At 43.3% G+C, this 27,863-nt stretch overlaps 1 protein-coding gene across 6 annotated transcripts in view; it reads left to right on the top strand.

Moving 5' to 3' along the window:
• Nucleotides 1–229: 229 nt before the first annotated feature.
• Nucleotides 230–27,863, top strand: part of LOC105910363 (LHFPL tetraspan subfamily member 3 protein-like) — a 29,353-nt gene continuing 1,719 nt past the window's right edge. Inside the window, exons 1-4 of one of the 6 annotated variants that reach the window (XM_031565289.2) lie at nt 230–523; nt 918–982; nt 1,433–1,986; nt 24,658–24,894. In XM_031565289.2, the coding sequence (XP_031421149.1) occupies nt 1,560–1,986; nt 24,658–24,894 (664 nt within the window). In that variant the 5' untranslated portion in view covers nt 230–523; nt 918–982; nt 1,433–1,559. The other 5 variants (XM_031565288.2, XM_031565287.2, XM_031565286.2 and 2 more) reach the window with 5 other exon arrangements.

The following is a 27,863-nucleotide window of genomic DNA, read 5'->3' on the forward strand; positions in this document are numbered from 1 at the left end:
AAAAAGATGTCTCTCTTCTATTTAGTTCCCCGAGCTGAGAAGATAAAGCTGCAACTAAGCTGCAAGTCTAAAATGTCCTGAGGGGGAGCCCTGTCTGTTGAGCCTGTAACTCAGCAGCCTCGTCGTCTTTACATTTAATCTAGTTTTAATCGGGCTTCACAAAAACAGATCAAATCCAGCCTGTGCCCAATTTTAGTGCAAACAAGGATACAAGAGGCCAAGAGAGCTGGAGAATACTACACGGAGAGCAGGCATCATGTTGTACATCAGTGCTGCTCTGGGATTCATTCATGAGACAAACATGCAAAAGTTACATAACTAATTTGATCAACTCAGTGATTCAATCCCATCCCACCAATGGACATATTATTACAGAAAGCTAGCATCGTGCATGTCAGTAGTATAGATCCCCCGAGAGCACAACGCAAATATTGCAGCATTCTTCAATCCTCTCGCCTCAAATCCATTTTGGGCGACTGCAAGGATTTCGTCGTGTGATTCGTCCAAGCCGGCTGCCGTACATGTAGGAAACAGCACCCACTTGTACATGATGCACCGTAAATAGCAGAGATAGCCAGATAGTACCAGGGTTTGTTTGAATGAGAGTACAGTCGGATGCTGTATCGCGTGTAGAATGCCTGCACCACAGCGAAATAGTGAAGAAATGAGTCTGTGATGTTCGTTTACCAACCGAACAGCTTACAGTGCTTTGCGCAGATTGTCTAGCGGATGGTTACTAATACAGGTACTTCTGGAAAAATGCATGCTAATATTTCAGGGCATGCAAATGACATAATTTTCTTGTAGGTGGAGACAACGTCGTCAGCTCTGACACACGCATCATCACCACTTCATCTGCTTCCATTTAATCGTGTCTCTCCTTTCCTCCTATACCCACGGCATCCCTGGCGGAGCAGGCTGACGGCAGCTAGGGGAAAAGGATGATCACCATAGCCACCACAGGACTGCGTCTGACCCTGAGGTAGACATCGGTACAGCTTTTTCGAAGTAATTTCTATAACTTACACAGTTTTGCTTTATAAACACAACACGTTAATTCGCGTGTGTCGACCTTGGTATTTCAGACGCGGTCTGGAAAGATTTGCGTAAGCTATAGCAATGTTAACCCGCGTAATGTACGGATAGCCTACACTCTACGATCCTGCCGCAGATGCTAATTCATTTATTTCTGGTTATTTCATTAGAAGTGGTCTAATTGATTTCCTGACTGTGGATGTACCAGTTTTTATCTCTGATTGTGTGAAACACCAAACATGGCACTGTAAAGGTGTAGATAAGGTAGTTCGTGTCTTTAACCTGCACGTACGACCGGGTGTTCAACGTAAATGCTGAAATCCTGTATTGACTTTGAGCCTCTGTTTTCCCCTTCGGTAACGCAAACCTCTGTGGACATAATGCTTTGATCTTGGAGCAGGCTCACTTCGCGGAGAACACAGCTGCATCTGAAAACTCTCGGCTACCTATCAGCTCCTGAATTCAGCGAGTGAACTGAGCCCTCTTATTAACCATTTACAAACTAAGTTTCAGCAAAGTAGACTATGATACCTGGAACTGCTGCAACGATGATACCTTCATCTGAAGATGCGAAAATCTACCAAACTAACTATATCAAGAACTCACGCGCCATTGGACTTCTATGGTCAATATTCACTATTCTATTTGCTATCCTTAACGTGGTGATTTTCGCGCAGCCTTACTGGATAGGGGACGGTATGGACACACCGCAGACTGGGTACTTCGGCCTCTTCCACTACTGCATCGGTAACGAGCAATCCCGGGATTTCGTTTGTCAGGGAACCTTTACCGAGTTTGCCGCCATCCCTTCCACCGCGTTTAAGGCCGCGTCCTTCTTCGTGGGAACATCGATGGTCCTCGTGCTGTCTTGTATGGGCTGCTTCATCCTTTTCTTCTTCTGTAGCACGCACACAGTTTACAAGATATGCGGATGGATGCAGCTGGGCTCAGGTGAGTGCTCTCCTGTCAAAGTGAACTTCAAGTTAAGTCATGGAATGTCCGTTGGAATGTAGCTGGCTTTCAGAAAGATAGAAATAGGCATGAACCTGGTAAAACCATGTGTCGAGTTTTCATCTCTTCTGAGGATTCACTGGGGATATATTTTGCCAAGGCATATATCACCACTGTCCTGTTGACTGATGTCAGTAGTGTACTGAATCAGAGTTCGTAAAGATTATAGCAGCCAGATATCCGATACTTGTATAATTACAGTTTTATGTGGAAGTTAAAGTAATACAAAATAGGCTACTTGTCAACGAAGTGAAAATTACAATACCCATTTCATCCCCCTGCATTGTATAAATGCTACCACATCAGAAAACCCGTTTGGTAAGGAAAATCCTGATACAACCCAATGCATCTTTAAGAAAATAATTTCTCTAAAGTGTTTCGAGGTACTAATCATTGTTGTTGCTTGGTGCACAGGTGCAAGACAGTGACTGACATGACTTTGTTTCAAGGGAACATGCATTTGATTATTTGTCATTCACTGTCACTAAGGTCTTATGAAGATTCTATTTTGACTTAAAGACAGCGCTGTTCCGCAGCTACCCTTTATCAAGGAAACCTGTCTGGGATGAAATATTGCCATGTACATACATGGTCAAAAAATAAAATCAATGTTTCACCTGCTGCAACAGTTCAGAATTTATAACAGTAAGCATACACCATATGGACAACACTTCTCTACAGTCCTGTGGTATGCGCCAAGATGCGATTGGTCCTATACACCCTTTACACTCCTGATATTTCCACTCCTCAAACACTACGGAAAAAGAGTGAGAAATTGTTTTTTTTTTTAACACTACCATGCATGGAGTTTGTCCTTCCAAACATGATCAACCTGATGATATTGTGATGATGTATCAGCAAATTATCACATGAATTTCTAGACATACTGCTAGGCCTGCCTACTGCCTACTTAACCCACTCAATCAATGCTCTCAGAGATTGCCCTGCCCTGAACGTGGTAAATCCTCCCCTGCTGACCTGAGCCCTTCCTCCCACTCCCAAACGCCCATCGTTGCCCAAGCAGCGTGCACATGGCTGCAAGCAGAGGCAGAAAGCAGAGCCTTCCAGACCCACGCAACGCAAATGAGGGAATGGCTTGGAAGTGGTTCATCCAGCTGCATTATCTGGGGTCTAAATTAACGCTGTAGCCTATCCTAATGAGCACTCCACTGTGCCAGTGTCTCTGCAGTCACCGGCATCAACCCCCCCTCCAGCCACCTCCACAGTACCCGAGCGGCGCTGACTGTCAGTGCCAGTAGAGAGAGCGCAGGGTAATGAGCCCCCCTTGCCACTCATCACCCCAAACCTACATGCAACATTTTGTGTCCATAAGTTAGCCATGCTAAAAGCAAATGGCAGTGTCGCTGGCTTAATAGTTCCTTCGCACCAACCAGACTTGAGTTTGATACTAAAAAAATAAATAAATAGGAAGCTCTTAAAAGGTGAAATACTTTTTAGATTGAAGTGAATGGCAGAATACCTTTTTGAAGGACTTTGAAAGGCACAGTACTTTCTCAGGCGGTATTGAATGGCATGCTACTTTTTTGAGAATGTTGAAAGGCACTGAGATTTCTAGCCATGACTCGAAACCTCACCATCTATGGATCAGTCAAGGTCAAAGGATTTTAGAGGGATTTTCAAAGGGCTGTCAGGAACACTGCCCACTTGCATAGCTTCTTTTTTTTTTCTCTCACAGCATTTCGATCAGATCCCTGTTTGAGAAAGGCCAGGGGATGTCTAGAGGTAACCTTGGGCCGACTGTGGATGGCATACCATCCCAGTTCTTGTATTAAACAGAGGATATCATTGCACCTTGCTCTTTAGGGTGGCACACATTCAGTATTCACAGCACTTCCCTCAGGCCTGAGAACTAACACCCTCTCATTCTCTCTTCTCTTTGCACTTGCACTCATTGTCAGTGCTTTGATTTCACTCGTTCTCTGTTTCACATGCATTTTTCTCTGTATTCTCTCTGGCCTTTTGAGAAACCCTCATTCATGGGTTAATTGTAGCTTAACTCAGCGAAGGTTCTTTCTGGATCTGACAGAATCTGGTAACTGGTCACATGGGAACTGAGCAGCAGAAAGATGACGAATATGATCCATGATAGTAACTACTTACTAACCGAGAGTGAGGTCATTCCGGGAAATATCAAACTGAGGCTTTAACGTATCGACTAGGGATGGGCATAATTAATCGACGATCGATTAATTGATCATTAAGAATTTCCTCGATGAAATTATTTTTTCATCGATTAAAACTAATGCATGTTCTGTTGTGTAGTGTGCGTGTAATTTATTTATTTTAGGGCTGTCAAAGTTAACACGTTATTCTATGAGATTATTGTGGCCGAGATTAATGCAATAAAATATTTGAACGCAGTTAACGCAACTTTGTTTACTTCCGGTGCGCGTTGACCCATGGCACGAAACTGCCGCGTGTCTGCAAGTCAGTTAGATAGAAGAGACCGAGACGGTAGTTGAAGATAGAGAGAGCTGAGGGATTGTTGGGCGGAACGTTTCTGTTTAAGAGGCAAAATGACAGAACAATCGACAAAACTAAAGTTGTATGTAGCATTTGTCAAGCTGAATGTAGCTATTACAGAAGCAGCTCGTCTTTAAGTTATCACCTTAATGCAAAGCACCCGACAGAAAGCAGTCCCAGGTTAGATGGTCGCCAACCCACACTCCACGACTTCTCTAGGAAATTAACTAGACCAGTCCGTGAAAAGGTTACCAACGCTGTAGCAGTTTAGTTTGCCGGTGACTGTCGGCCCATCAACATAGTTGAAGACGGTGGGCTGACTGAGGTGATTCGAATTGCTTCAGGGGACAATTCTTACGATTTATCGTCGAGGGGCACCATTGTGTCTCGCATATATTCCTTGTATGACGGCGAGAGAGCACGAAATACAATTGAACAACAGTGTCTAAAATACACGCTGTCTGAAGTGATTACTCGTTAATTTATAAGATTTAGTCTTGAGAAGAAAACAAACTTTTAATCACGATGAATCTAGATGAATGAATTTCAAAATGTGAGATTAATTAGTTAGAGAGAAAAAAAAAGTTGTGTTTATGAGCACCGGCTTCTAGCTGTCGGCTCCGCTGCTTAAGAGTACAGCAGCGCATATTTTCAAGTGTAACCATTGAACGGATCCCGTTTAACTGCCACAAGAGTTGTCCATCTTGTAAGTTTAACTGCCACAAGAGTTGTTCATCTTGTAATAAAGATCTCAATGAGGAAACACGCTGTGTTTTTTTCTATTTTCACTGCATTTTAATATAGCCTATAAATAGTGAATTTTAATATAAAAATATTAATGATTAATCGAAAATCGATCGTTAATTCTCCCGACGATCGATTAAGACAATTTAATCGAATGCCCATCCCTAGTATCGACAGAACGGTCGAGGTTAGTAAGTTGTTTATTATATGGCATTTTTCACCCCTTTCATTTTGTAAAAGAAAAGAAGTGGTCATTGTAAATAGAAAACATGTTGTTTTGTTCAGCTCTCAAGTCTTCTCACGACACAATGTGTTCCAGGTGTTGCGTAGCAACCAATTACTTGCTAACTTCAAGTTACAAAGATCAATAGAAAACGGACAACATGGCTCAGCTAAAATGGCTTTAATTTACAGTAAAGTAACCACACAAGTGATTTAAACTATAGTTTCTTGTCTTCATCATCACTTTCAATAACACATCTTCGCTTCTTCTGAATTTCCTCATGGCTGTTAATGTTTTCATTTTCGTCTGGATAGTAGAACTCAGACTGAACGCTTTCGCTCACTTTCAAAGTGTCAGAGGGCAATACGGATCCGTATTCACCGGTGAGGAGGGCAATACTCGGCTGGCATGACTACTCATTAGCCAATCAGAACGCTCGTACTGTCGTTGCCATATATAATAATTGATAATGTTGGTCATTTGAGTGATATTGCTCCTGCAGAGTATGGGGGAGGCTATGTGTCATAGACTGACCTGAAATCTTTTTAAATGATTTGCAGTCTCTGAGAAATGCATATGACCAGTCATGTGTATGAGTGTGGACTGTAGTATGTCCAGAGGCATGCCATGTAGTGTGGAAAGGCTGCGGCTAGTCCGCCGGCTTGCCTTTCCAAGGGGTCTGGTCATCTCTGAGGCTTATTCAGACCGACAAGGAGTTTCACCACCACTCTTCTCAGGTTGTCAGGGAATGTGAGCCGCAACACTCATCTCACAAAGGCACATCTCCAGAAACAGTGTAAAAAGGCTGCATGTTTAATGAAAGATTAAACCACCCAGAGATCTGAGCAGCATCTTGGGGGCATCTCTCTGAACGTTTGCTGTGCTGTGCTGTGCTGCCTCCCCACATACTCACATAACTGAAAATGTGTTGTCTATGATTGCCTAGGCTATGGGGTTTTAATGTGTATAATGTTTTTGTTGTCATCTCTAATTCCTTTTGAGTGTTAATGGGGCTGTGTAGTGCCACTAAAGCCTTTTAGCCTGTGATTTATTTCATATTACTTTCTGTACCCTGATATCACTCAAAAACTGCATGTCAGATTGGGATCTTAAATGACCCTGAATTACCATTCATTTGTCAGTAAGAGAGCACCATGTGGTTGTACATCACAACATCAAAATAGGCTCCACAGTCCCCTTAGGACTACCCTCCAATGTCTAAATATCTGCCCATGTGCTCTCTATCACCTACGTATATCTATACTCTCACATTCATTCTTCCCCTTCCCTCTGATTTCCCACTCACTTTTCTTGCCCTCCCCCATATATATCTGATCTGCTCTGCACAGGCTTTATTCTTTCTATCTTTTACTTAGTCCACAGGGTCCTGTGCAGAAAGAGAGAGCTAGCGAGAGAAAGAGAGAGAGAGTGAGAGAGGAAGAGAGAAAGAGAGTGTGTGAGAGAGAGAGAGAGAGAGCAAGGGAGCAGATCAGCACATGTTCTCCACCTCCTTTTCCCAGGCACCCCGCACACTGCGCACCAATTAACTCCAAAATGCAAAGCAAAGCTGCCTGTGGCCTCCGAGGCAACCAGACCGTGAGGTCAATGATAATTACCTCGACGCCTTTCCCTTTTCTTTTCATCTGTGAAATGTTGTCTTGTGTCGCATGCTTTTAAAGCCCTCTTTGCAGTTTGTCACATGTGGTGTCTGCTTGTGCAGACTGAGTCGCCATGAGCATCCAAAAGGATCATCATTGCATCACGATAGCTTTAGCGCTTACACTGAATTTCCAACGCAGTTTGTGTTTCAATGGTGACTTACTGCAGGACTAACACCTACCTACTGAGTAAACACAAAGCCTCTTGCTCTGTTTCACATGATTGTTAAGATCAGGGTCAGCGGGAAAGCTACGTGCTTACCTGCACAACAGAGTGTACGGCAAGAGACTGTAAGCTTAATTAGAAGTGAGAAATAGATTAGGTTTATTAGTAGCTTGTGGTTGTCGAATTTTCGGGATCTTTTGGTAAATTTAAGTATGTGGTGGTCTTGTCTTCCACTCATGGGAGTCTTGTGGGTCGAACACGTATTTGTTTGTGTGGGTATTTGTGTGCATTTGCGGATGTGCATGTGTGTTTTTGTGTGTGTCTGAGAACAAAATGTCAGTCAGTAAAAATAAATAATTTTGACAAAACGTAATGCCATATCAGGGTCACATGCCTCTACCTCTAACAGTTGTGTTAACTTTGTATGGTCTTCCTACGTTGCAGAGATATGTCTCTATGCAGTCTACTATATATTGTGGTCCTCTTATTCGCTAAGTACCACTGCTAGATTATTCATTATGATAAGAACATTTATATTGTCCATTTTGCCTTTCCACTTTAGCCTCCAGCATGCACTTGGGACGCCTTTGTTAATGCCCTTGGTAAAAAATATTCTATGCATATACAATTCAAATTGAATTATTTAGATAGACAGAACAAAATTGCATTGTTAATTTAATATACTCTGTGAAAGTTTTGATTTGACCTTTAACCTCCTTAGTTGTCCTTGTCTTTCTTTTCTCTATAATTATCAGCGCTGGTAGCCCTTATATCTTGTGATGTGAGGTGTCTTCATAAGAGTAGCTGTGTTTAATCTGAGGGAGGACAAGTTTGGAAAGGAAAACGTGGCCTGCATGAGTCAAAATGCAGTGCTGAGTTCATCTCAGGTTGGTGGTGATATTTGCAGACAGTGTGGTTAAAGGTTGAGGAGGAAGCTGAAAGCACAGTCGGGTCCTGGGGGGGCAGCTGAACAGGGGTGAACCTGCCTCTCGCACACACACACACACACACACACACAAAATGGACAGTCATTTCAGACCATTCCACTCCTCTCTCTTTGATTGAGCAGCTTTTTTATTGCTTCTCCTGGTGTACAACTGCAGAGGGTGCTCAGGCCTTGCTTATGTCACCAGCCCATTCAGCCATGGTGTATATGTGTGTACTTTGGGTATGATGATCCATTTATTGAGATCATTACTATACAAAGTCAAACAGTAAGCACAGGGTGGTTGGACTGTGAGTTCCTTCTTACTGTGCACAAAGCGTCATGCAACCTTTTCACCTAGGCACCATCAGGGACGTGGTAGGAGTTGAGGACGGGGGGTTGACCGTTTTGATCAATAATATGTTATTTTCCAAGGGCTTTAATGTACGATTGGAATGATCCAGGTCTAATATTATGTTGTGTATTATTTTAAAATACAGGGCTATTCATAGAACTCATCCTTTTCCATTTATTGTAACGTTGAGACATTATAGCTCAAATTCATCGCTGTAGTGTCCGTGGTTTCACCCATTTAGAGCTTTTCTTCCTAATTGTGAACAATCCTCCTCCTTTCTTCTTCCACAACCAAAAGACCAACGCCAGTGCCATTTACAACTTCAGCCATCAGACATGTTTTCGATTAGGAGTAGCTATATTATGAAACCGTCTGTGGTGAGAGTGGTGTGAAAATGGTCAGCAAATGCTGCTTTGTTTACAGTTTGTAGGCTATATCCGCAGTCCTAGGTCTTCTGGTTTCCCTTTATCAATGACAAATACAGACTAGCACCACCTGCTAGTTATTTCCTTATTCAGGCACAGAATGTAGATGCTAGTTGGCTGTAGTCTTACAGTGTTTTTGGCCCAGACACAGGTGACGTGAGGCGACACAACAGTCGGCTTTTGTCGCCGCTTGTTCTTTGTTGTCTGTTTGGTGAGGGAATGCACGTATAATAAACATGAGCATTTTGAAACAAGTAGGCTGCATGACAGTGAGAGCTAATTCAAACACCTTCTTGCTCCCTTGTTTCAATGCAGTTTCTTGCATTTCATTAACCACATTACTATAAGGAAGTTACTGCATAGCTTAAAATGGCTTTTTTTAAAGGGTAACAAATGGCGTGTAGTGTGCAGGGCTTTGTGCTCATATGTTGGGTTCTGTGTGTGGTGAATTGAACCATAATTCTGAGCGTGTAGTAGCTGTAGGATGTAATGTGTAATTCTATGTGTAGTGTTTGAATTAAGAGTGTATTCGTGTTCCCCTCTTACTTATCGTTGAACGCTCCATATTGCAATTATCCTTCATATGATAGTGAGGTCTGCTTTGGAACACATCTTTATTGTAAAGTAGTAGTGGATAGTCCAGTAGTGGATCTAAATCTTAATCTTTTGGAACTAATAACCTTTTAGTGATATTTATGGTATTAAACATTTTTTTTGTTAAAGTTATTGAACAATTTACTGCAGATGCTTTTGTAAATGGTATTATAGCTCTCAACAGAAGTTTGAGATACAGAAGTCTCATGAATGTTTAAACTGCTGGGACTCTCCCATTGCAGGGGTCTGACCTCATTTTCCCTTTAAGGCTCAAACAAGCACGCCATTGCCTGAGTGAAGAATATCTACTGTGTGTGCAGAGAGAGGGAGCAGACACCAGCCCCGACCACAGACTCAGGGTGATGACCATGCACTCTGACCGCACCATCCAAGACAGCGAGGCGCTGTGGGGTCACTGCTGTTTCCTTTGGCCATGTATTGTTCTAATAATGGAATTGTGCTGTTACGCTTTAGGGAGAGTGCTAGTTGAGGATTAGGCAATCCTGGGCCCTAGTAAAAGATAAAATGGTCCAGCGTAAGAGATCAAATATGGCGTGGGATGTGAGAGGGATGCTATGGACTACATAAAGCGTAAGGGTGATTTTCCCAAAGAGAGTGCAGCTTGACGGAAGCCATCAACATGGTTGCGTGCGGGGCCTAGCTGCCATACCGATAAGTCACCAATGTGTCTGGCTCCTTGGTGATGCCAACAGATTGCATGAGTGTGGAGGCTCAGGTCTGAGTACAGGTGGGGGGCAGGGATGGATTAACGAACGGGCCTACCGGGCCCAGGCCCTGGGGCCCATGAGCTCAAGGGGCCCCTAAGCCAGAGCCTCTGCGTGAAGTCGCTGTTATGTATCTCTTATTTGTGGTTGAAAAAGGCATATTTTGTTCATTTGCTAATGGCTTTAATTGAGTGTACCTGTGCTGTGTTAGAAAAAGTGCAGCGCCAGGGGCGTAACTAAACAATGCAGCCAGCGCGGAAGGTTCATAGGCAAAGAAGACCCTGCTTTCTACGTTTTATCGACCATAGGGTAGTCAAAGTGTCGCTAGTTTAATACGACAGTGATCAAGGATGATATATTATGACCCATTGGTGATACCTTATGCTATATATTCCCTCAAAATGGCAAACCTGTCTCTGTCATGGTATTCATAATTTTTAGGGGGAAATCGTCAGTAACAATCTATAAAAACAATTATATGCTTATCGTACATACACTATAGAAACTATTAAAAAGCTGATTCAATTAAATGAATAATTTCTTATTTAATTTGTTATTTTTGTCATATACAGATATGCAATGATGATTGCTGGGTAATATGTATCTTGTTCGCCAATGTCAAGTCTCTATTTGATCATGTGACGAGACGATACGATATAGCTAGTTTAGGCGCACAGTACACACACGCACAGTACACTTGCCGAACGACGCCTTTCAAACATAGAAGTGGTGATGCACGAATTTGCTCTTTCAATGGACAGAATAGCCAGCCCATTCAGTCTCTCCTGCCCCATGCTGCTCAGGTAGGTCTTAATCAGTTTCAATTTGGAAAATAATCACTCGGCTGTTGCCCTGTCACATGTAATGTCAGAAACAATAGCAGGGCAGTGCACCGAAGGTGGATGTTACGGAGTAAACTTTGACCTGTTTACTTTCCCAATACAATAGCCAAAGTATCTAATTCGACCGTTAAATCCAAATGGTGTTTGTGTGTGCGTGCGTGTTTTGCGAGTGCCCAATTTTTTTTTTTTCGCGAAGGGGGGGGGGCCTTTAACATGTCCAGGCCCAGGGGCCCATGGTTTCTTAATCCGTCCATGGTGGGGGGTGTGCGGGATGTATACAGTGTAGTATCGTGGTATTTATGGGCACAATGTTATATTGACACAGTGGTAGCAAGTATCACAATATTAATTTATTAAATTATGATTATTTGAATTTAATTTACTGAAAACATTGATTCTAAAGTCCTCAAGATGACGCAAGACCTTATTCTTCCCTCGTGTCACAGTGAAAATTGGAAAGGAAGTCAGAGTCGAGAACAAATGTATCGCGCCAGGATGGCTGCAGAGACTCCCAGTATAGAAATGTGAAGAATCGCAATATTGTTATACTGTAACATGGCTCAAAGATTGTGATAGTATCAAAGCGATACAAACAGTAGAAGCAATGCTTGCAAACGTCGAAGAATTGGAGCCAAAGCTAGAAGAATGTCTAAATGTATCCATCAAGGGTAAATACATTGTTTCCTTACTACCAACGGTGTTTGGGAAAATGCTAATACATCAGCTTTCACCATTAGTGGTGAAGTAGGAAGTATAGCAATCCAATGCCGATTGGTTAAAGGCTGGTCCAATGGTTTCAAAATTAACCCATACGCCCATTAGGACGCAACGGCTGGAAACAATCTGCAGTTGAGCGAGGCCAGACCCTTTTCAAGAGGTAGTGGTAGGGGAAGTAGAGGGGAGATTGATTTTGATTCCTTCCAAATGAGCAGTCCAATGCTGCCAACCTGGAGTACTCCCATTGACTCCAAACTGGTGGCTGGAAATACCATTCACTCCATAATGACGCTTGTCACACGGATCACTTGCTTTCCTTTACACCAGCAAAAATGTAAATTCCCCGGAGGCAGTTTTATGAGGTATGAAGTGTCAAGCCCAGACACAGTGTGTGTGTGTGTGTGTGTGTGAGAGAGAAGTAGAGAGAGAGAGGGAGAAATTGAGTAAGAACATGTACAGCGCTAATGGAGTGTTAGCGCTCTTAACTGTGATACACAGGGTAGTTAGCCTGAAGGAACGGAGAGAAAGATCCAGTCATCCATATCACTGGGTTAGTAAACAGTTATGGATGTAGGCCATGCTACTTAAGTGTGCGTTGACCCTTCCTGAGAGTAAAGAGACATCTATTCTATGATAGTGAATTGCACCACACCGCTCTCATTCTCTGACAAGTTTCTCAGCAGACTGTCAACACCACCTTTAGAGTTAAACTAGTGTGAAGTCTAGAAATCTGTAGTTTGTGTCTACCCTTCATGTGAAGTTTATTGTCCTTCTACTGTAAATCAGTAAAGACAAATTAATTTGAGGAAATGGGTGCATTTTCTTAACCTCCAGTCCCATGAAAGAAGAACAATGCATCCTCTCTGCAGAACCACCCCAAAATATTTATACCCTTCTGCCATCTATGTGCCTAGCTCATTTAGTTTTGTGCTGTTGCTTTGCAAATAGAGCTTAACACAAAGGTAAGGGAAGCCTTTGAAGCCAGTGCAGCATGAGACTGCAGCTTTGGGAAAAGATCTGAAAGAGCGGATTTGGTTGGGGGATGGGGTGGGGAAGGGAGTGTGGAAGATGACAAAGTTGAACCAGCAAACAGAGCTGACAGAATGGGAAATGTCAGAAATGGATCGTCACGAAGGTGGGAATAATTGCAAAAGCAATCTACTTCCTTTTGTTGATGTGCTCCTCAGAGCTGAGTCTGTGGAGACCTCCAACCCTTTTCAATCAAATGTACCCGACATGTGGAGTCCCTTCCTGCACACTAATTGAGAGATGCTGCAGTGACCCATTTGACCGGGATAGCTCATGTTCGGAATGGTCTCTCGAGCCTGGCCTCTCCCCCCCCCCCCCCCCCCCATCTCTATCTTTCTCTTTCGCTCTCATTTCCAAACAGTAGATCTGCTTTAAACCAACTCCGGCATTAAGCCTTTTTTTCTGCCATTTTAATTAAGAAACACAGTCAGTTGAGTTAAATTTAATTAGAGCTTGGAGGCGTGGGGGAGCCATCAGCCATGCAGCACACAATCCTGCTGAGGTCGACGAGCCAGTGTAGGAGAACAAGGTAGCGTTAGCAGCGCAGCACACACACACACAGTTCATCACATGAATCATGCTTGTGGCACGCACATATACTCACAATGATGCTCAAAGCAGAAAAAGAAAAAAAAGATGCTTGCATAAACATGCTTCACTGCCTGCTTGGTACACCTGCACACAATGTTACCACATCTATTTCTGGGAAGGAAAACGTAGAACTGTACTGTCATGATTTTGCCATGTCCTCTGCAGGCCACCGTAATGCCTAATGAGGCCATGTTGTTCTGGTCACTGGGTACGCAGCTCTGCACAAAGATTCAGGAAAAGCCCAAATTTGAATTGTCCAGTACACATTCAGAAAGGCCTACTCTGAAACATCTCCTACCCTCTGTAATCTTGACATCAGTTTGCCTCTTTGTGTTGCTAAGCCAGTTTCTGTCTTTCAAATGGCCTTGCCATAGACATTATATTTTAACGTCACATGATGCTAACACAGAACCACAAATAACAAACTGGTTTAAAAGGTTCGAGATATACGTTTTGTTTTCTCAGTATCTAGAGAAAAATGTTCATGTTCTGAAAGAAACAAAAATGACCCTTTGACACATGTAGTGTGGTCCCATATCAGGACAGAAGAGGTGTATTGCTTTTGTTTCTTCAGCGCAAACATGCACACAGGTACAAACTAGGCTCTTGTGCATCTGTGTGAATGAGTACATGTCCATCTGTGTTCACGTGTGTGCACGACCCATGCCAAAGAGAAATGCTCACCAACCCTTGCCAGGCTTGGCAGGGGTCACAGATGCTTCCCCGTGACCAAAACAGTAGTCCACATCGCCAAGCGTCTCCATGGAGGCAGCGTAGCCGTGTGTCTCCCTGCTGAAAATCAAAGGCCCTCTTTCCCCAGCTCTTTTGATCATCACCCTCCTCCTTCCTCCAACGTGAGCGGAGAGCCACAGCAGAGGTGTGGGGCGCATCTGGCTGCATTACATAAGCACCAACGGCTCACGCTCACTCACACACACACACACACACCCTGGTTCTGCCAGCTCGTACACATTCTCTCCGCCTCAGTCAAACAGCACTGCATTTTCTGGAGAGACCATCTGAAATGGCAGGTAGGACAAGCTCTCTGAAGGAGACCTCATATAAAGGTTGACATCCTCATAAGCAGTGCAGACATGCCCATAAGCATTCTAATAGTTAAAAAGCGGGGTGCGCCTCTCTGTCTCAACCTGGGCTCCTGCCTCAATGCCCTTGATTTCTCTTCCATGCAATAAATCAATAGGGAATAATGACAGGCATCCCTGTGGCAGGGAAAGTGTATGCGTCATTAGCAGTCAAGTAGCAGTGCCTACAGAATAAATTTCCCCTATACATCAGACTCAGGGGCCAGCAGAGTGGCATTTGGGATTTTTTTTTTCTGTACTCGGTCCCAACTGATTACCCAAAGTAGTTTATTTATGGAGAGGTGGGAATATGATTCAAAACATCCAGTTAATTTATATTTCAATGAATAAGAAGTGCCGTGGTGATTGATCTTTGTGGTAGAAGATCCACTAGTTGAATCAAATTTCATCAAATTGTATGAATAGTTTGGTTTCTTAACAGCTCTGCAGATGCTAGGTCACATGCCCACACCCTGGGTCAAATAATGGACAGCAACAACAAATATTTTCTAAAACTTGTTTATCTATGTTTGCAATTGGCTATAAGATTGCATAACTCAATTTCTCTTACAGGATTGGTTAACAGTCTTCCTCTAAAAAAATCCCTTCTGGGAAACTGTAATATTTCCCTATTTCTCAGAACTATTTGGCAACAACACCATCAAGCAGGAATAGAACTGTAATTAACCTGTTTACGCTTTTCCACGGGTCACCCTGACATCATTTTTCCTTCATAATTGTTTGCATATTACTCACGAATTGGCTCTGGAATTGCATGTTCTTGCCTGGCTGTAGTTTTGTTTTTATTTTTTTGTATGTTTTTTTGTTTTTTTTGCACATTTTTTATCTTGTTCTGTCGGTGTTTCCAAGGCAAGACTTTTTGGTTGCAAAAACTCCATAGTGCCTCTTTCCCTCAATCCTGCAAATGATAAATTGGTGTAATAGTGAAGTATATGGTAAAAACCCTCAGTGATCCTACACACTGCCTACTCATCATATAGAGGAGAGCACGTGTGTGGGTGAGTCATCCGCTCTGCTAGATGGTAAAGTTTCATAAGGGCTCAGTATTCACATATAGCTGGAAAGTTGAAGGGAAAGCTGTTTCCGGCTGTGTCTAATCCCTGCATTGATGGGGCTCAGTGCACTGCAGGTCTTATGTGCTTGCTGGGTGAAAAATAGCTGATGATGTTGACAGGGTGGGCCTCCAAGCATGCCTGCAATGCTCTCTTCCTCTCTCTCTCTCTCTCTCTCTCTCTCTCTCTCTCTCTCTCTCCCTGCCTTTCTTCCTTTCTTTCTTCATCTTTCCATCTTGTCCTGTCTATACCATACTCTCCTCCTTCTCATATCAGTGGAAATAAGATTTTGCCAAGAAGGCCAAGGGAAAATAGGTCTCTGGCACTGATAAACATCGCAGTAACACTTTGCACTAGATTCACAGGTGCACAGGGTTGCTCAGAATAAATCGTGGGTGTACAGTATAATTAAACTAGATAAACTCCTGTTGAAAAGGTCAACGATGCGTTATATCACTTTAGCTAAAGCAGTTAAAGATGAAATTTTGAAGCACTCTGGGTGCCTAGTTTGAGAATGGAGTTGGAGAAATGCTATCAGCATCATTTATTCATATCTTTTTTTTCTCTTGAATACAAGTACAGGTGGCACTATACCTTTTACACTGTCCTCAGATGTTTCAAATGTTTTCTCAGTCTAAAATGGCACACTCATGCAAGACTGCTTATAAAAAGGAATTTAAAAAGGAATATAAAATATGGTCTGGTCTGTTCTCAGTCTGGTTCTGTAAATCCAGTAACTACTGCTCTGCAGACTTCTACCCTCAAGGCTACGCAGCATCCTCAGACAATTCAGCGAGATATTCTCAATCAACCGAACCGATTTTAGACATATGGCACAAATGTGGATGGAGGCAGAAAGAACCTGCTGAAATCCCCTTTTAGTTTAACTATTATTCCTGAGCGAGTGTTTCTCGTGGCTGAGAGATAACTGCCTTGCTCTCTCAGTTAAGAATCTGCTTGAAGAGTAAGGAGGCTTACAAATGGCTATAATCGCTTCAAACTGGCTACGCTGAACCAGTCACACTCCCAATTATCTAAAGCATTATCTCCATCTGAAGGTGTCACCTTGTGGCCATGCCACTGTGCCCTAAGACCTGTGAGCGTATCGATTGGTCCATCCCAGTGATTCTCTGATTGCTGGGGGTTTCTCCCTCCTGACCTTTGACCTCTAGGGTCAGGTGACCTCTGCCTGGATAGGGCTAGAGGCTTCGCTGACCTCACCTGACTAAATCACAGCAGTCACAGGCTATGCACGTTCCCCTCAGGAAGCATGAGGTAAATCCACATGGAGGTCAGGGGCATGTGTGAGAAGGACAGAGAGATAGAGACCAGTGTTGGGGAGAGAAACTGTTGCTGACAGCACCGGCTGGTGTCTCATTAGTATTGATGGCGTATTCTCAGAGCCAAGGGAGTACGTGTGTGTGTGTGTGGGGGGGTGTTTGTGAGGGAAGGGTGTGACTAAGCACCCTGGAGGTGCTGTGCGAATGAGCTGATAGGAGTTGGCCCACAAACAACGTCAACCTTAGGTCAGCATGTCCTTCCCCTAAGCACGATGGCCCTGATCCAGTGGTCCTTGTGTGTAATTAAACCGTAAACCCTTTTTTCCTTTTGCAAAATTGACCAAAGAACAGAATAGATTCCAACCGACATAAGTTTTTTTTTATCGACTCCATTTGAGCGGTTTCAGTTAAACGCACAGTCTGCAATACTAATCCAATACGCTTTTTTGTCAAATTCAATGAATTGCTCCTCACGATCCTTTAGCTGTCTGTTTAGTGTGTGCGCTCAAGAAAACCCCAGTGATTGTACACAAGTCCTGTCTCTGTAAATGGGAAATTAACATAGTGGCTCGGGCCGAGCCATAAATAATTTCAGTCAATCGATGCTTTGCTTGCGGGAGCACATGAGTAAGGAATGTAATTTGAGTGGTTACTGTGCTCAAACATCAAGCTTAAGCATCAACCTTTCTCCAAAATGGCAGACTCTATCCTTTAGGTGAATGATTTATGTGCAGCCCAACCCTGTTTCCCCCCCGCATCTCCTATCCTTGAGGTAGCCAGTGCAGCCGTGGACAAGTGCGATGTGCTTCATGACTTTTGCCAGACTAGCCACATCAAGGCAATGACTCCTCCACAGTCTGCTTCTCTATATTGAGTTACCTCTTTTCTCCTTTTCTCTCCCGTTGTGATTTGATTCGCTGCCAAACCGCCACGCTTCCGCCTCCCCTGAGCATTCGCATGTGTCCTCACCAGACAAGCCTGGTTCAGTCCAGAGTCTTGACGCACACACACACACACACACACACACACACACACACACACGGCAGGTCTCCAATTCCTACTGCCAGTGTGCAGCAGGCTTTAAGCACACGCGCTGATGGCAGTGTCTGGAGCGATGTGTTCATCATCTGACATCTTGGACTTCACTCAAGATGTCTGGCGTATAGGGTGGAGATTATACACCCTGCCCTCCAATCAGATGCTTTGTACTCTTGGCGATCGGAGCTATGAGTCATGCAGTGGCGACTAAAGGACAAAACAACTATGGTCACAACAAATATGGCATATGGAGACACTACAAACAACAGTCACATGCCTTCAGTTTTAGCATCCCTTCTTACAACGTTCAAATTAAATATGCTGGCTATTTGCAGCAAAAATATTATTTACGCATTTATGCATGCACATCTTTAAGAAATGATTTACAGATTTATGCACATACACCTATGTTGTCAAAAGATGTCTTGGTATATGAACAAAAGAGGAAATAGCAGTTCTTCATCAATAACCATGTATCAGATGGAGACCATCCCAATACAGGTGCATTTTTTGGATCATTATTCATGGCATTTGATGAAGATGGATGATGTGTAACTAATATGTCTAATCAGTTTGTATCCCTCATCCCCCACTGAAAAGGCCGTGATGGATAGCTGTTGTCTTCAATCTGTTACAGTATTTGTGGTGATATGAAAGCCCACTGGTTAGAGTGTCAGTGCCAAGTAGCGATAGAAAAAAAAACAACAACCTCCAGCGAAACCTTGTGCCACCGCAGGGGGCGAGCGTCAGTGATAGATGGAGTGCCAAGGAGCAGAGCAGGTGTCAGCGTCCACTGTTCCAGCGCATCAAGAAATCAATCCATCTCTGCAGGGAGACAGACACACACACACACACACACAGAAAGACACACACACACACCATCGAAGTTTTAAGACTGTTAACACTTTCCCACACTTTCTCACACAAAAAACAACCCCCATTCAGTATTCAAATGGTTCACGCCAGGACCATTTCAGACAAATAAAACCCGTACCGTCATTTAGATGGAACGGAAGGCATCTTTTTTTTCTACTTTGCTTGCCAAGTAAGCCCTGTAGTCAGCTTAACAAATACAGTCTCTGAGAAATAGCTTTCATCTCACAGAGTCATTTTGTACCGCTTGTCATCCGTGCTAATGAGACAGGGGAGTGGGAATGAATTTCTCACAGAATTGTTGGTATTCACAGAGTCGGGTGTTGTGCTTCTGTCAAAAGCCCCCCCAAAAAATGAGGAACATGCATGAGCCACAGACGCAGAGACAGAATGGCGCAGTGAGAAATAGACACAGTGGAGCCTACAAGGAAGCTCACATACGCCAGTGGAGACACAGTCTAGAGATGCACTATGTGTCCATATGTGTGTGAATGAGCGATAATTGTGAGTGTGTTTGCAGAATTTTACACACACACACACACACTCGGCGTATATTTATATACACACATAGTAACAAGTCCTTAAAAGAGAAGAGTGAAATGGGATTCAGGGAGGAACAAAAAATGCTAATCCCATTTCATGGTTTCTTAAATGTGCAGCAGATGTGTGCAGTAGGGAGTAGCAGTCACTGGGCTCTGCAGTAAGACACACACACACACACGCACATTTCTCACACTAGGAGACAGACTGAATGATAGAGTCTGCAGCACAGTGCAGGGGCGTCATACTTACACTCATACTTGGTCTCTTTAGACTCACTACCGTCCTCACACACTCCATCTGTGACACACACGCACACATTGACAGTCAGCACACAATTGCAGTCACACTGATGAATGGAGACCTGCTCTTTACCCTGCCATCATTATACCTGCTACATGCCCCACTCGTTCATTAAGTCTTTCAGCATGACACCCCCTCACCCCGATCAAAATCTAAGGTCATGGAGACCACCGAAGATCAATTTCCTCGCGTCTATGCTGAAGGAATATACAGTCCTCACATTAGAGAGGCTCTCCTTTGCCAGTGCATTGAGATATCTTGTTGAAGGCTGGTAGTAGTCTCTGTGCTTAGGATAGAGTGCTGCAAATAGCTCACATGAAGCACATGTGCGGGCTTGTCCTAGGGGCCCGGGCATATGGCAGTGCAGTCTCATGACGTATGTGCGAGCCCAGGAACATGCTGTGAGCCAGGGGAGAGGACTCAGCTCTCTGCAGGAGATAGGTCTCTATCTTTCCCTCTCTCTCTCTCTCTCTTTCTTTTCTGTCCTCTGGTCCCCCTCTTCCTTTCACCTCTTTCTCACCCTTCCTCTCTTTGTTTCTGTGACAACATCCCTAACATGCTCCTCAGTGCCAGCAGGAGCGAGTGAGAGATAGAGAAAGAGGAGGAGGGTGAGAGTGCTGTCAGTTATCGTCCTTTACCACAGTAACTGACAGCTCCAGTGAGCGCAGGGCATCCGACCGCTGGGCTGGTGTGCCACTCTCCACAGGGTTCCTCCATGGGCACCACGCTGTGCGTGCAGGAGAACAGAAACATGCAAAGGGAAGGAATGGGGTAAAATGGAGAGAGAGAGGAACAGAGACAGAGAGCACCTGCCCAGCAGGAGAACAGCTGGCAGCCATCATTAGCATCATTGCCGCTGCGTTTCCCTAACTATTTCTCAACAGGGTTTTATGTGGAGTGAGGCTTAGTGCTGCTTACCAGGTCACTGTGAGTGTCTGCTGATTTGTAATCTAGAGGGTGGTGGTGGTGGCTATTTTAAACGCTCCGGTTCTAGCGCAGCTTTTGTCTCCTCTGGAGTGTGCATGAGAATGGGCGCTTCTCACAGATGAGGCACCGGTCCCATGAGGCACTGCTAATGGCTCGGAGAGCCAAAGTCACTCGGTGATAACCTGAGGAAGGAATCGGCATATCTTAGCGCTCGCTTTTGGCCTCGGTTTGGGTCTCACGCCAGCCCTGATGACTTGATTTTTCTCATCATTCTCACAGAGACTGGCAAATTAATCTGTCAGAATAATTGCGAGCAATTACGCCCCTTGTGAGTCAGAAAATGTTGGCCCATAATTGTTCATGTGGAAAATCTGATAAATAACAGAACTCATTTCCTCACTTCAGTCCCAGTAGTCATCTATTCGTGTCTTGTTGCCCTCTGCATCCACTCCTTTCCTCTACCATGAAGGGTATTACTCTTAGTCTCTTTACATGCAAGATCAACAATCCCTGTATTCCCACATATATATATACTCTTTCACTGCTGTGTCTCAAATGTATGTCTCCAAAATGATTTGACTTTGGAATCATCACGGCCTACGACACATGACAATCCCTTGAAAATGTCCAATCAGATGACATGGAGCCAGTCAGACTGAATGGTCATAGGACAACCCAGCTGCTTATTTTCTGGTTCAAGCCATAGATCAAACACTTCTTTTTGAAGGTGTTGCCTTGCTTTTATATGGCTTTTTCGTGGCTCACTTGTATATCCTGGATGATTTTATGGCCTCTCAGACTGACCGAAGCTTTTATAATCAAAATGCCAGAGAAAGAAATACAGCCGTACCATCACAGGCATCTTCAACAAAGACTTGTAGTCTGGTCTAGTCTGGAGAAATCAGAGCCGTCATCCATCATGTTGAAGCACAGAGGTGAAGATGCAATGGCATATCTCCTGCCTCTCAATGAGCTCTGGTCAGTCAGTAAGTAGGGCTGGGACTCTCAGTCTGAACAGTGCCTTATTGCATAATTGAATCAGCAGAAAGGCAGAACATTAAAAGTGTTAATATTACCAATGAACAGATTCATAATTTGCGGAATAATTTGACAGTGCCGCTCCTCTGCTGGAGGCTCGTAAGAATTCATTCGAAACGTCTTTAAGTATCTGAAAGGAAATTACTACTTCAGGCTTTATGCGTCAAAGCTTCGCATCTAGAGAAAAAACAAAACCTCTCCCAAACCGTCCCAATTAATCTGTCTTTTCAACATCTGGTGGTGATGCAGTGTTCTTTTTTCCCTTTCTGGGGGGGGTGTGTTTACATTTGTTTTTTGTTTGTTTAATTCTCTCTGAATTAAAGACTCTGTTACGTAACAGCGGGCTTTGCAGAGGGACAGATTGTGGTGTGTGCTGAGTTTGAAAGGGGTAGCTGGCAGGGAGCTGGTGTGTGATGAGGCAGCGTGTATGTGTGTGTTGATGTGGGGAGGGGGAGCATGTGAGGGGTGGGGGAGGGTTGGTTGAGTTGCACTGGATTATTGTGCCTCAGAGCTTGCGTGGCATACATGTGCCCTGTCTTCAGGGGAGAGCACTAACTGTTAATTTGACGCTCGAGTCCTTGAGCCCCCCAGTGGTGGATGGAGGGAACTATTATTTTGAATTCCTCTTGCAGACTTTGGGCCAGTCTCTCTCTCCTCTTCATAGCCCATGAATCCTCAAACACATGTGCCTTCACTCCACTCTTTGCTCTTTGACTCTGCTACCATGATCCTGTCGCAGCTGCAAACTGCATCATATGTCACTCTGCTTTTTTGTACCTCGGGCGTGCAATTCAGGCCAGTGCTCTAACATGTCACACTCGGTATAAATAATTCTTAACATCATAAACACACTGTCAGCATGCTGTATGGCATACAGCCAAGAGGAGCAGGCCTTTAATGATTTATCGACTTTAATTCCAAACATTGCAAACTCCTGGGGGGAGATCCGAACCAAACCAGCTCCTCAACTGGCTTTTTCAGCACCACTCAATGGACAGCTCCCTATGCTAGCAGCTGAGGGCTGGATGACGATGAGAACTCTGATGTCACCTGTGTGAATTAGGTCTTAAAGTATTGGACAGCAAGCTGCTCTGTGGATACATGAGGCGTAAATATAGCTTGCGGTAAGCACAGAAGCTAGCCCATTTCTTTGATGTATTTTGACTGCCTTTGAACTGCAGACCTCAGTGAATATGCTTTGACAGGACTTGCTGGGGGATTTGGCCAGGGGAAACTTAAAGAAGCTACTGCAAGGTACGCAGTATGTCTGCAGTGGGCATCTCTATCTCTCACACTTCCTCTCTCTCTCCTCCTCTCGTTCTTTTTTATTGCTCTCTCTCTCTCTTCCTCTCTCACTCTCTCTCTCTCTCTCGCTCTGTCTTTCCTTCTTGTGCTTTCTCATTGTTGTTTTTGAGCCCTGAAGAATATTCAAGAGTAACTCCAATGCGTTATGGTGTAGGAGTGGGTGGACAGCTTGTTTGGCCTTGCTGTCAAATCGGACATTCCGTAACCATCTCTTGAAAGCATGGCAGCTAGGAGCATTAGCTACAGAGGGGAAATCAACCCAGATGCCTACAGGAACACTGAAGTTTAAAAAACACTGAAGCACATTTAAAAGGGGGACCAAATATACTAGTACCAAATGACTAAATGAGCATGTGCATGTGAAAGAGAAGGTTTGAAAGAGTGATTGTACAGAAATGATGAGTGGGTGGACAGCTTGTTGGCCTTGCTGTCAAAAGTGGACATTCCGTAACCTGAAATTATGAAAAGCAAGAATAAGCTTTCAAGTACAGCTGAAGGACGATAAGACAAGAGGCAAGAGAGAGGGAGTGAAGAAGACAATATAGGAGAACAGAACAAATATTATTATAATAAAGATGTTATTGTGTACTAGGTAGTGCGACTGTATAGGGTAATGAAGCAGCTGTCGTCTCATCAACGCTAATGTCTCTCCACATTCGGAAAACAGCAGCCAAACATTTGTGCAGTCTTGCAGAGGAATTCTTGTTGGACTGCACTGTATCAACCGGAAAAAATCATATCCAGAGGGTCTCACATGCACACACACACACACACACACACACACACACACACACACCAAATTTTATGAAATTTTTTAGCGAGTGTGAGGTGAACTTGTAAATGTGTTTCATTATTCATGGGAAGTGCACTCTGGGTAATATGTAGTCAGCTCCTTTTCAGCTCCTCTGATTCTCCGCAGTGCCATCACCTCCGGAGGAGAACTTCATCTACATCTAATCCCAGCCCCTCCAGGCAGAAATGCTGAGCGAGAAGCCTTGGCTAAATATTCAAGCGAAGAACAAGGCCATTAACCACCTAATAGAAATCTGCACCATGGCCTTTTGTATCTGAGTATAAAAGCATGTAATATGTTGAGGCTTTCTCCACCCTGACTTGAGTAGATGAAAACTGGAATCGAAGGGATGCCATTTGTGGTTTTATTCCTGTGGCTTCTCACTCCTTGTGGCTCGAATTTGTGCAGCTCGGGTGGTTGCTGCTGTTGACATTGTTGCGGTTGTTGTTGTTGTTTTTGTGGCTATTGTTGACTCCTGCCACTACCTTGAGCGTAGAGCCAGAGAGAAAATCAATCAGGCTGTGACTGAAGCGTTGCATGCAGAATGAGAGGCGAGACGGGCGGGGTCGGGGTGGGGGTGGGGGTGGGGGGCATAGATGACCACCAGAGCTTTTAGAGCACTAGTGGAAATATGTGTCCTTACTTTACCTCTTCATCTTATCATCATTATCTCTCTCTCTCTCTCTTTCTCTCTCTATCTCTGTCTCTCTCTCTCTCTAACCCTCTCTCTGGTCCTCACCATCTCTCTGTCATTCTCTCGATCTGTTTCAACTCCCACCCTCTCTTGATCTGTCCCTCTTTGATCTCCATACCACCGGTGTTCATTGAGTCCCTCCTGACTTCATTCTGTTTCTCTCCTTCATCCTCCCATGTCTGGACAGGTATTTGTCTGGTCCTGGGCTGCATGATCTACCCGGACGGCTGGGATTCCAAGGAGGTGCAGAGCATGTGCGGGGAGCAGACGGATAAGTACAGCATCGGGGCGTGCTCAGTGCGCTGGGCCTACATCCTGGCCATCGTGGGCATCCTGGACGCCCTCATCCTCTCCTTCCTGGCCTTTGTGCTGGGCAACCGACAGGACAACCTGATGGCTGAAGAGCTATTGGCAGAGAGCAAAGGTGAGCCACTCCGTTTGCTATCCTCACAGCTCCAAAACATGAAAACAAAACAAATACTGGAATAAACTAGACGTGCCACATAGTGTTGCATAATATGGCCGCCACAGAAAGTGAGAGAATGCGCAAAAAAAAAAAATTCTGTTCCAAGAAAAGTGTGTTATCTTGAATGATAATGTTTCTGGCAACAATAGACTAAAATGTTTGTTGCATATCTTATTCTGAGTAAAAAATGTAAGGAACTGATGTGGTGGCTGTACAACGATAGGGTGTGAAGCAGAACCTGTGAGATACGTTATGCAGTTTTGAGACCTGTCTAGTGAATATGAGATATATTCTTGTGCTAGATTTTGTGAAATTTACATGTTTAAATAAACAACAATAGGAGCTTCATTGTATAATTGTACTTGGCATTTATTTACAAGGTTTTGAAAAATATGCATGGATAAATGTGGGATTAATAGTTAAAGGCAAGAATATATTTGAATACAATTGTAAATGTAGAGTAAGTGCTACATATAGGCCTACAAGTATCAACATTAATAACAGGACAGGGGTATGCACTATCATAATAATAATAATAATAATATGTTGTAATATAACCACAAGCAGTGATCATCAGGGTCCAATCTAAATATGCAAACTGTGCCAAGTAACAAAATGCTGAATGATTTGACTGTTTCAACAGGTGAAAGATGACCATTTGAATTTTGTAAATGTTACGTAAGGATTTAAAGACAAACGTTAATTTTGAATATAGACCAAACCATGTCATAGAAACAGAGGAAATCATGTTGTAGCTAGTTGTAGCGACATCTTTTGTTTGCTGATTTGTTTGAAATTGGTTAAATAGCTTCTATACGATATATTATGAATGAGCCTTTTGATTGGCCGTTGGCGGCCATTTAGTTGAGCAAGCCAAAGGGAACTTTAGGTGATATGAGTAAATGCTAAGTAAAGGCGCATACCAAATGTTTGCTTTAAGCGGTTCTTCAGATATTGAAATGTGTCAATGGCACCGACCCCATGAACACAATCTCAAGAATGTGGTAGTGATGCAGGATGTGAAATTCTGTGAAGTTTGAACTTTTACATCACAAGATATTGGTTAGTGAAGTGCTAGATTTGTGCTTTGACCATTTTTAACTAGCTTGCGCTACACAAATGAATTGCTAGTGGTGAGCTTGACATACAAATTTCAGAGTTTTTGACTCTACAGTTTTCAATCTATTGCCCAAGAACTGCTTTGGTCCCAGCCCACTCAGGGGGTACTAGCACGAGGGGACACGCCCACCTAGGGTCACAAACTTTATGTTCCGCATCAGACATATGGAGCTACAATCAGGCCAAGTTTCATGTAGGTTTCATGTAGGTTTTCATGTAGGTTTCCTTTAGCTATGAAAGATACAGTATTATAAACACAACTCCCATTATAAACATAACTCATAACATAATGGTGGTATATACCCCTCCACTGACACATTTATTGGACAAACCTGTCTCAGACCAGCAAAGTATTCAGAAAGTCCATAAGGCACCAAACCCACATGTTTTTAAGCCCCCTTAATAGTATGCCTCGGCCATTTTCAAATCGAATTACCCTGTCCCAAATATGTCATGTGTGAGCGGCCCTCATTGTGCCTCCAGGGGGACTATTACCCCATCTTGCCTTAATCTCTCTCAGACCTACCTGCCCCTGTGCTACTTAACGCCAGTCGGAGGCACTGAGAGGTAAAGCTGGGAAATGGAGGAGAAAATTGGCAGCCAGCTCATGTTGTGGGAGTGGGGTGTCTCACATCTCACAGCACTGAAGAGTGACACTTATAGGCAGTTAGGTTTGGCTAGAGACGCCATGCTTTAGCCAAGAGTCTGAATACTAGGGCTGAACGATTAATTGCATTTGCGATTTAATCGCGATATGATAGAACGCGATTTTCTAACCGCAACGTTCGCGATTAAAAAACGTGGTCTAAAAAAAAAAAAAATTTTTTTTTTTTTTTTTTTTTTTTTAAGATGGTACATTTTGCACACAGTGTTTAAAAAGTGCATGCCTACTGTTTATACTTAAAAAAAAATTTAAATTACTTAAATGCACAGTGGCAAAGCCACCGATTGTTGTTCTTGTTTCTGTAATGGGCAGTTAAATAAAAATGTAAAATGTGGGAAAGAATATTTTACACTAAATGTATCTAATATTGTGTTGGTCATATTTAAATCATTCATTACGTTTTGTTTGGGAAAAAAAGAGGATAAAAAAAATTGCATATTAAATCGCAATCGCAATATTTTGGTAAAAAAATCGCAATTAGATTATTTTCCCAAATCGTTCAGCCCTACTGAATACTGTTGGTCAGATCTGAAGAGACATATGGGGGAGGTTAGCGTGAAACTCTGCTCAGAGTGAAGATAGAATGTAAACAGTGAGATGGCATAGGGTGCATCTACAATTAACATAGGACCACCCATCCCATACGTCCTGTATTCTTTATTCATGTGGTTACGAAGTAAGTGTCTAATATAATTGGCTATATTGGTCGTAATTTGAATTTGCACAATTATAAAGCCTCAGTGATTGCATGTCTTATATTTAATTAGGGAGCCATTAAGGGCTGTAATAGCAAGAAACCAACAGTAATTGTGTCTCATCTTAAAGTAATGAATTGATTGACTGTGTGTTTTATAGCAGAGAGCACTTTTAGATTACTCCCACACGTGACTTTTGTAGGTCATTGCATAGCAGAATGGAGACTGTGAAAAATCTGTCAACTTTTTTAGGGGGGAAAAAAAGGTACAATTTGGATTGTGATGATTGATTGCTAGATAGTTTCACAAAAAAGGAATTCATTGAACCTTTGTGAGAGAGTTTTAATATCTGGGCAAAGAAAATGAATGGGCTTTTTTTTCTGTCATGGCTCTACGAAAGAATGTGCCAGGAGAGCAAGCCAATATTTTATTCACTGGTGATGCATATC

Source organism: Clupea harengus, chromosome 3, assembly GCF_900700415.2.
Source record: "Clupea harengus chromosome 3, Ch_v2.0.2, whole genome shotgun sequence".
NCBI classification, from domain to species: Eukaryota; Metazoa; Chordata; class Actinopteri; order Clupeiformes; family Clupeidae; genus Clupea; species Clupea harengus.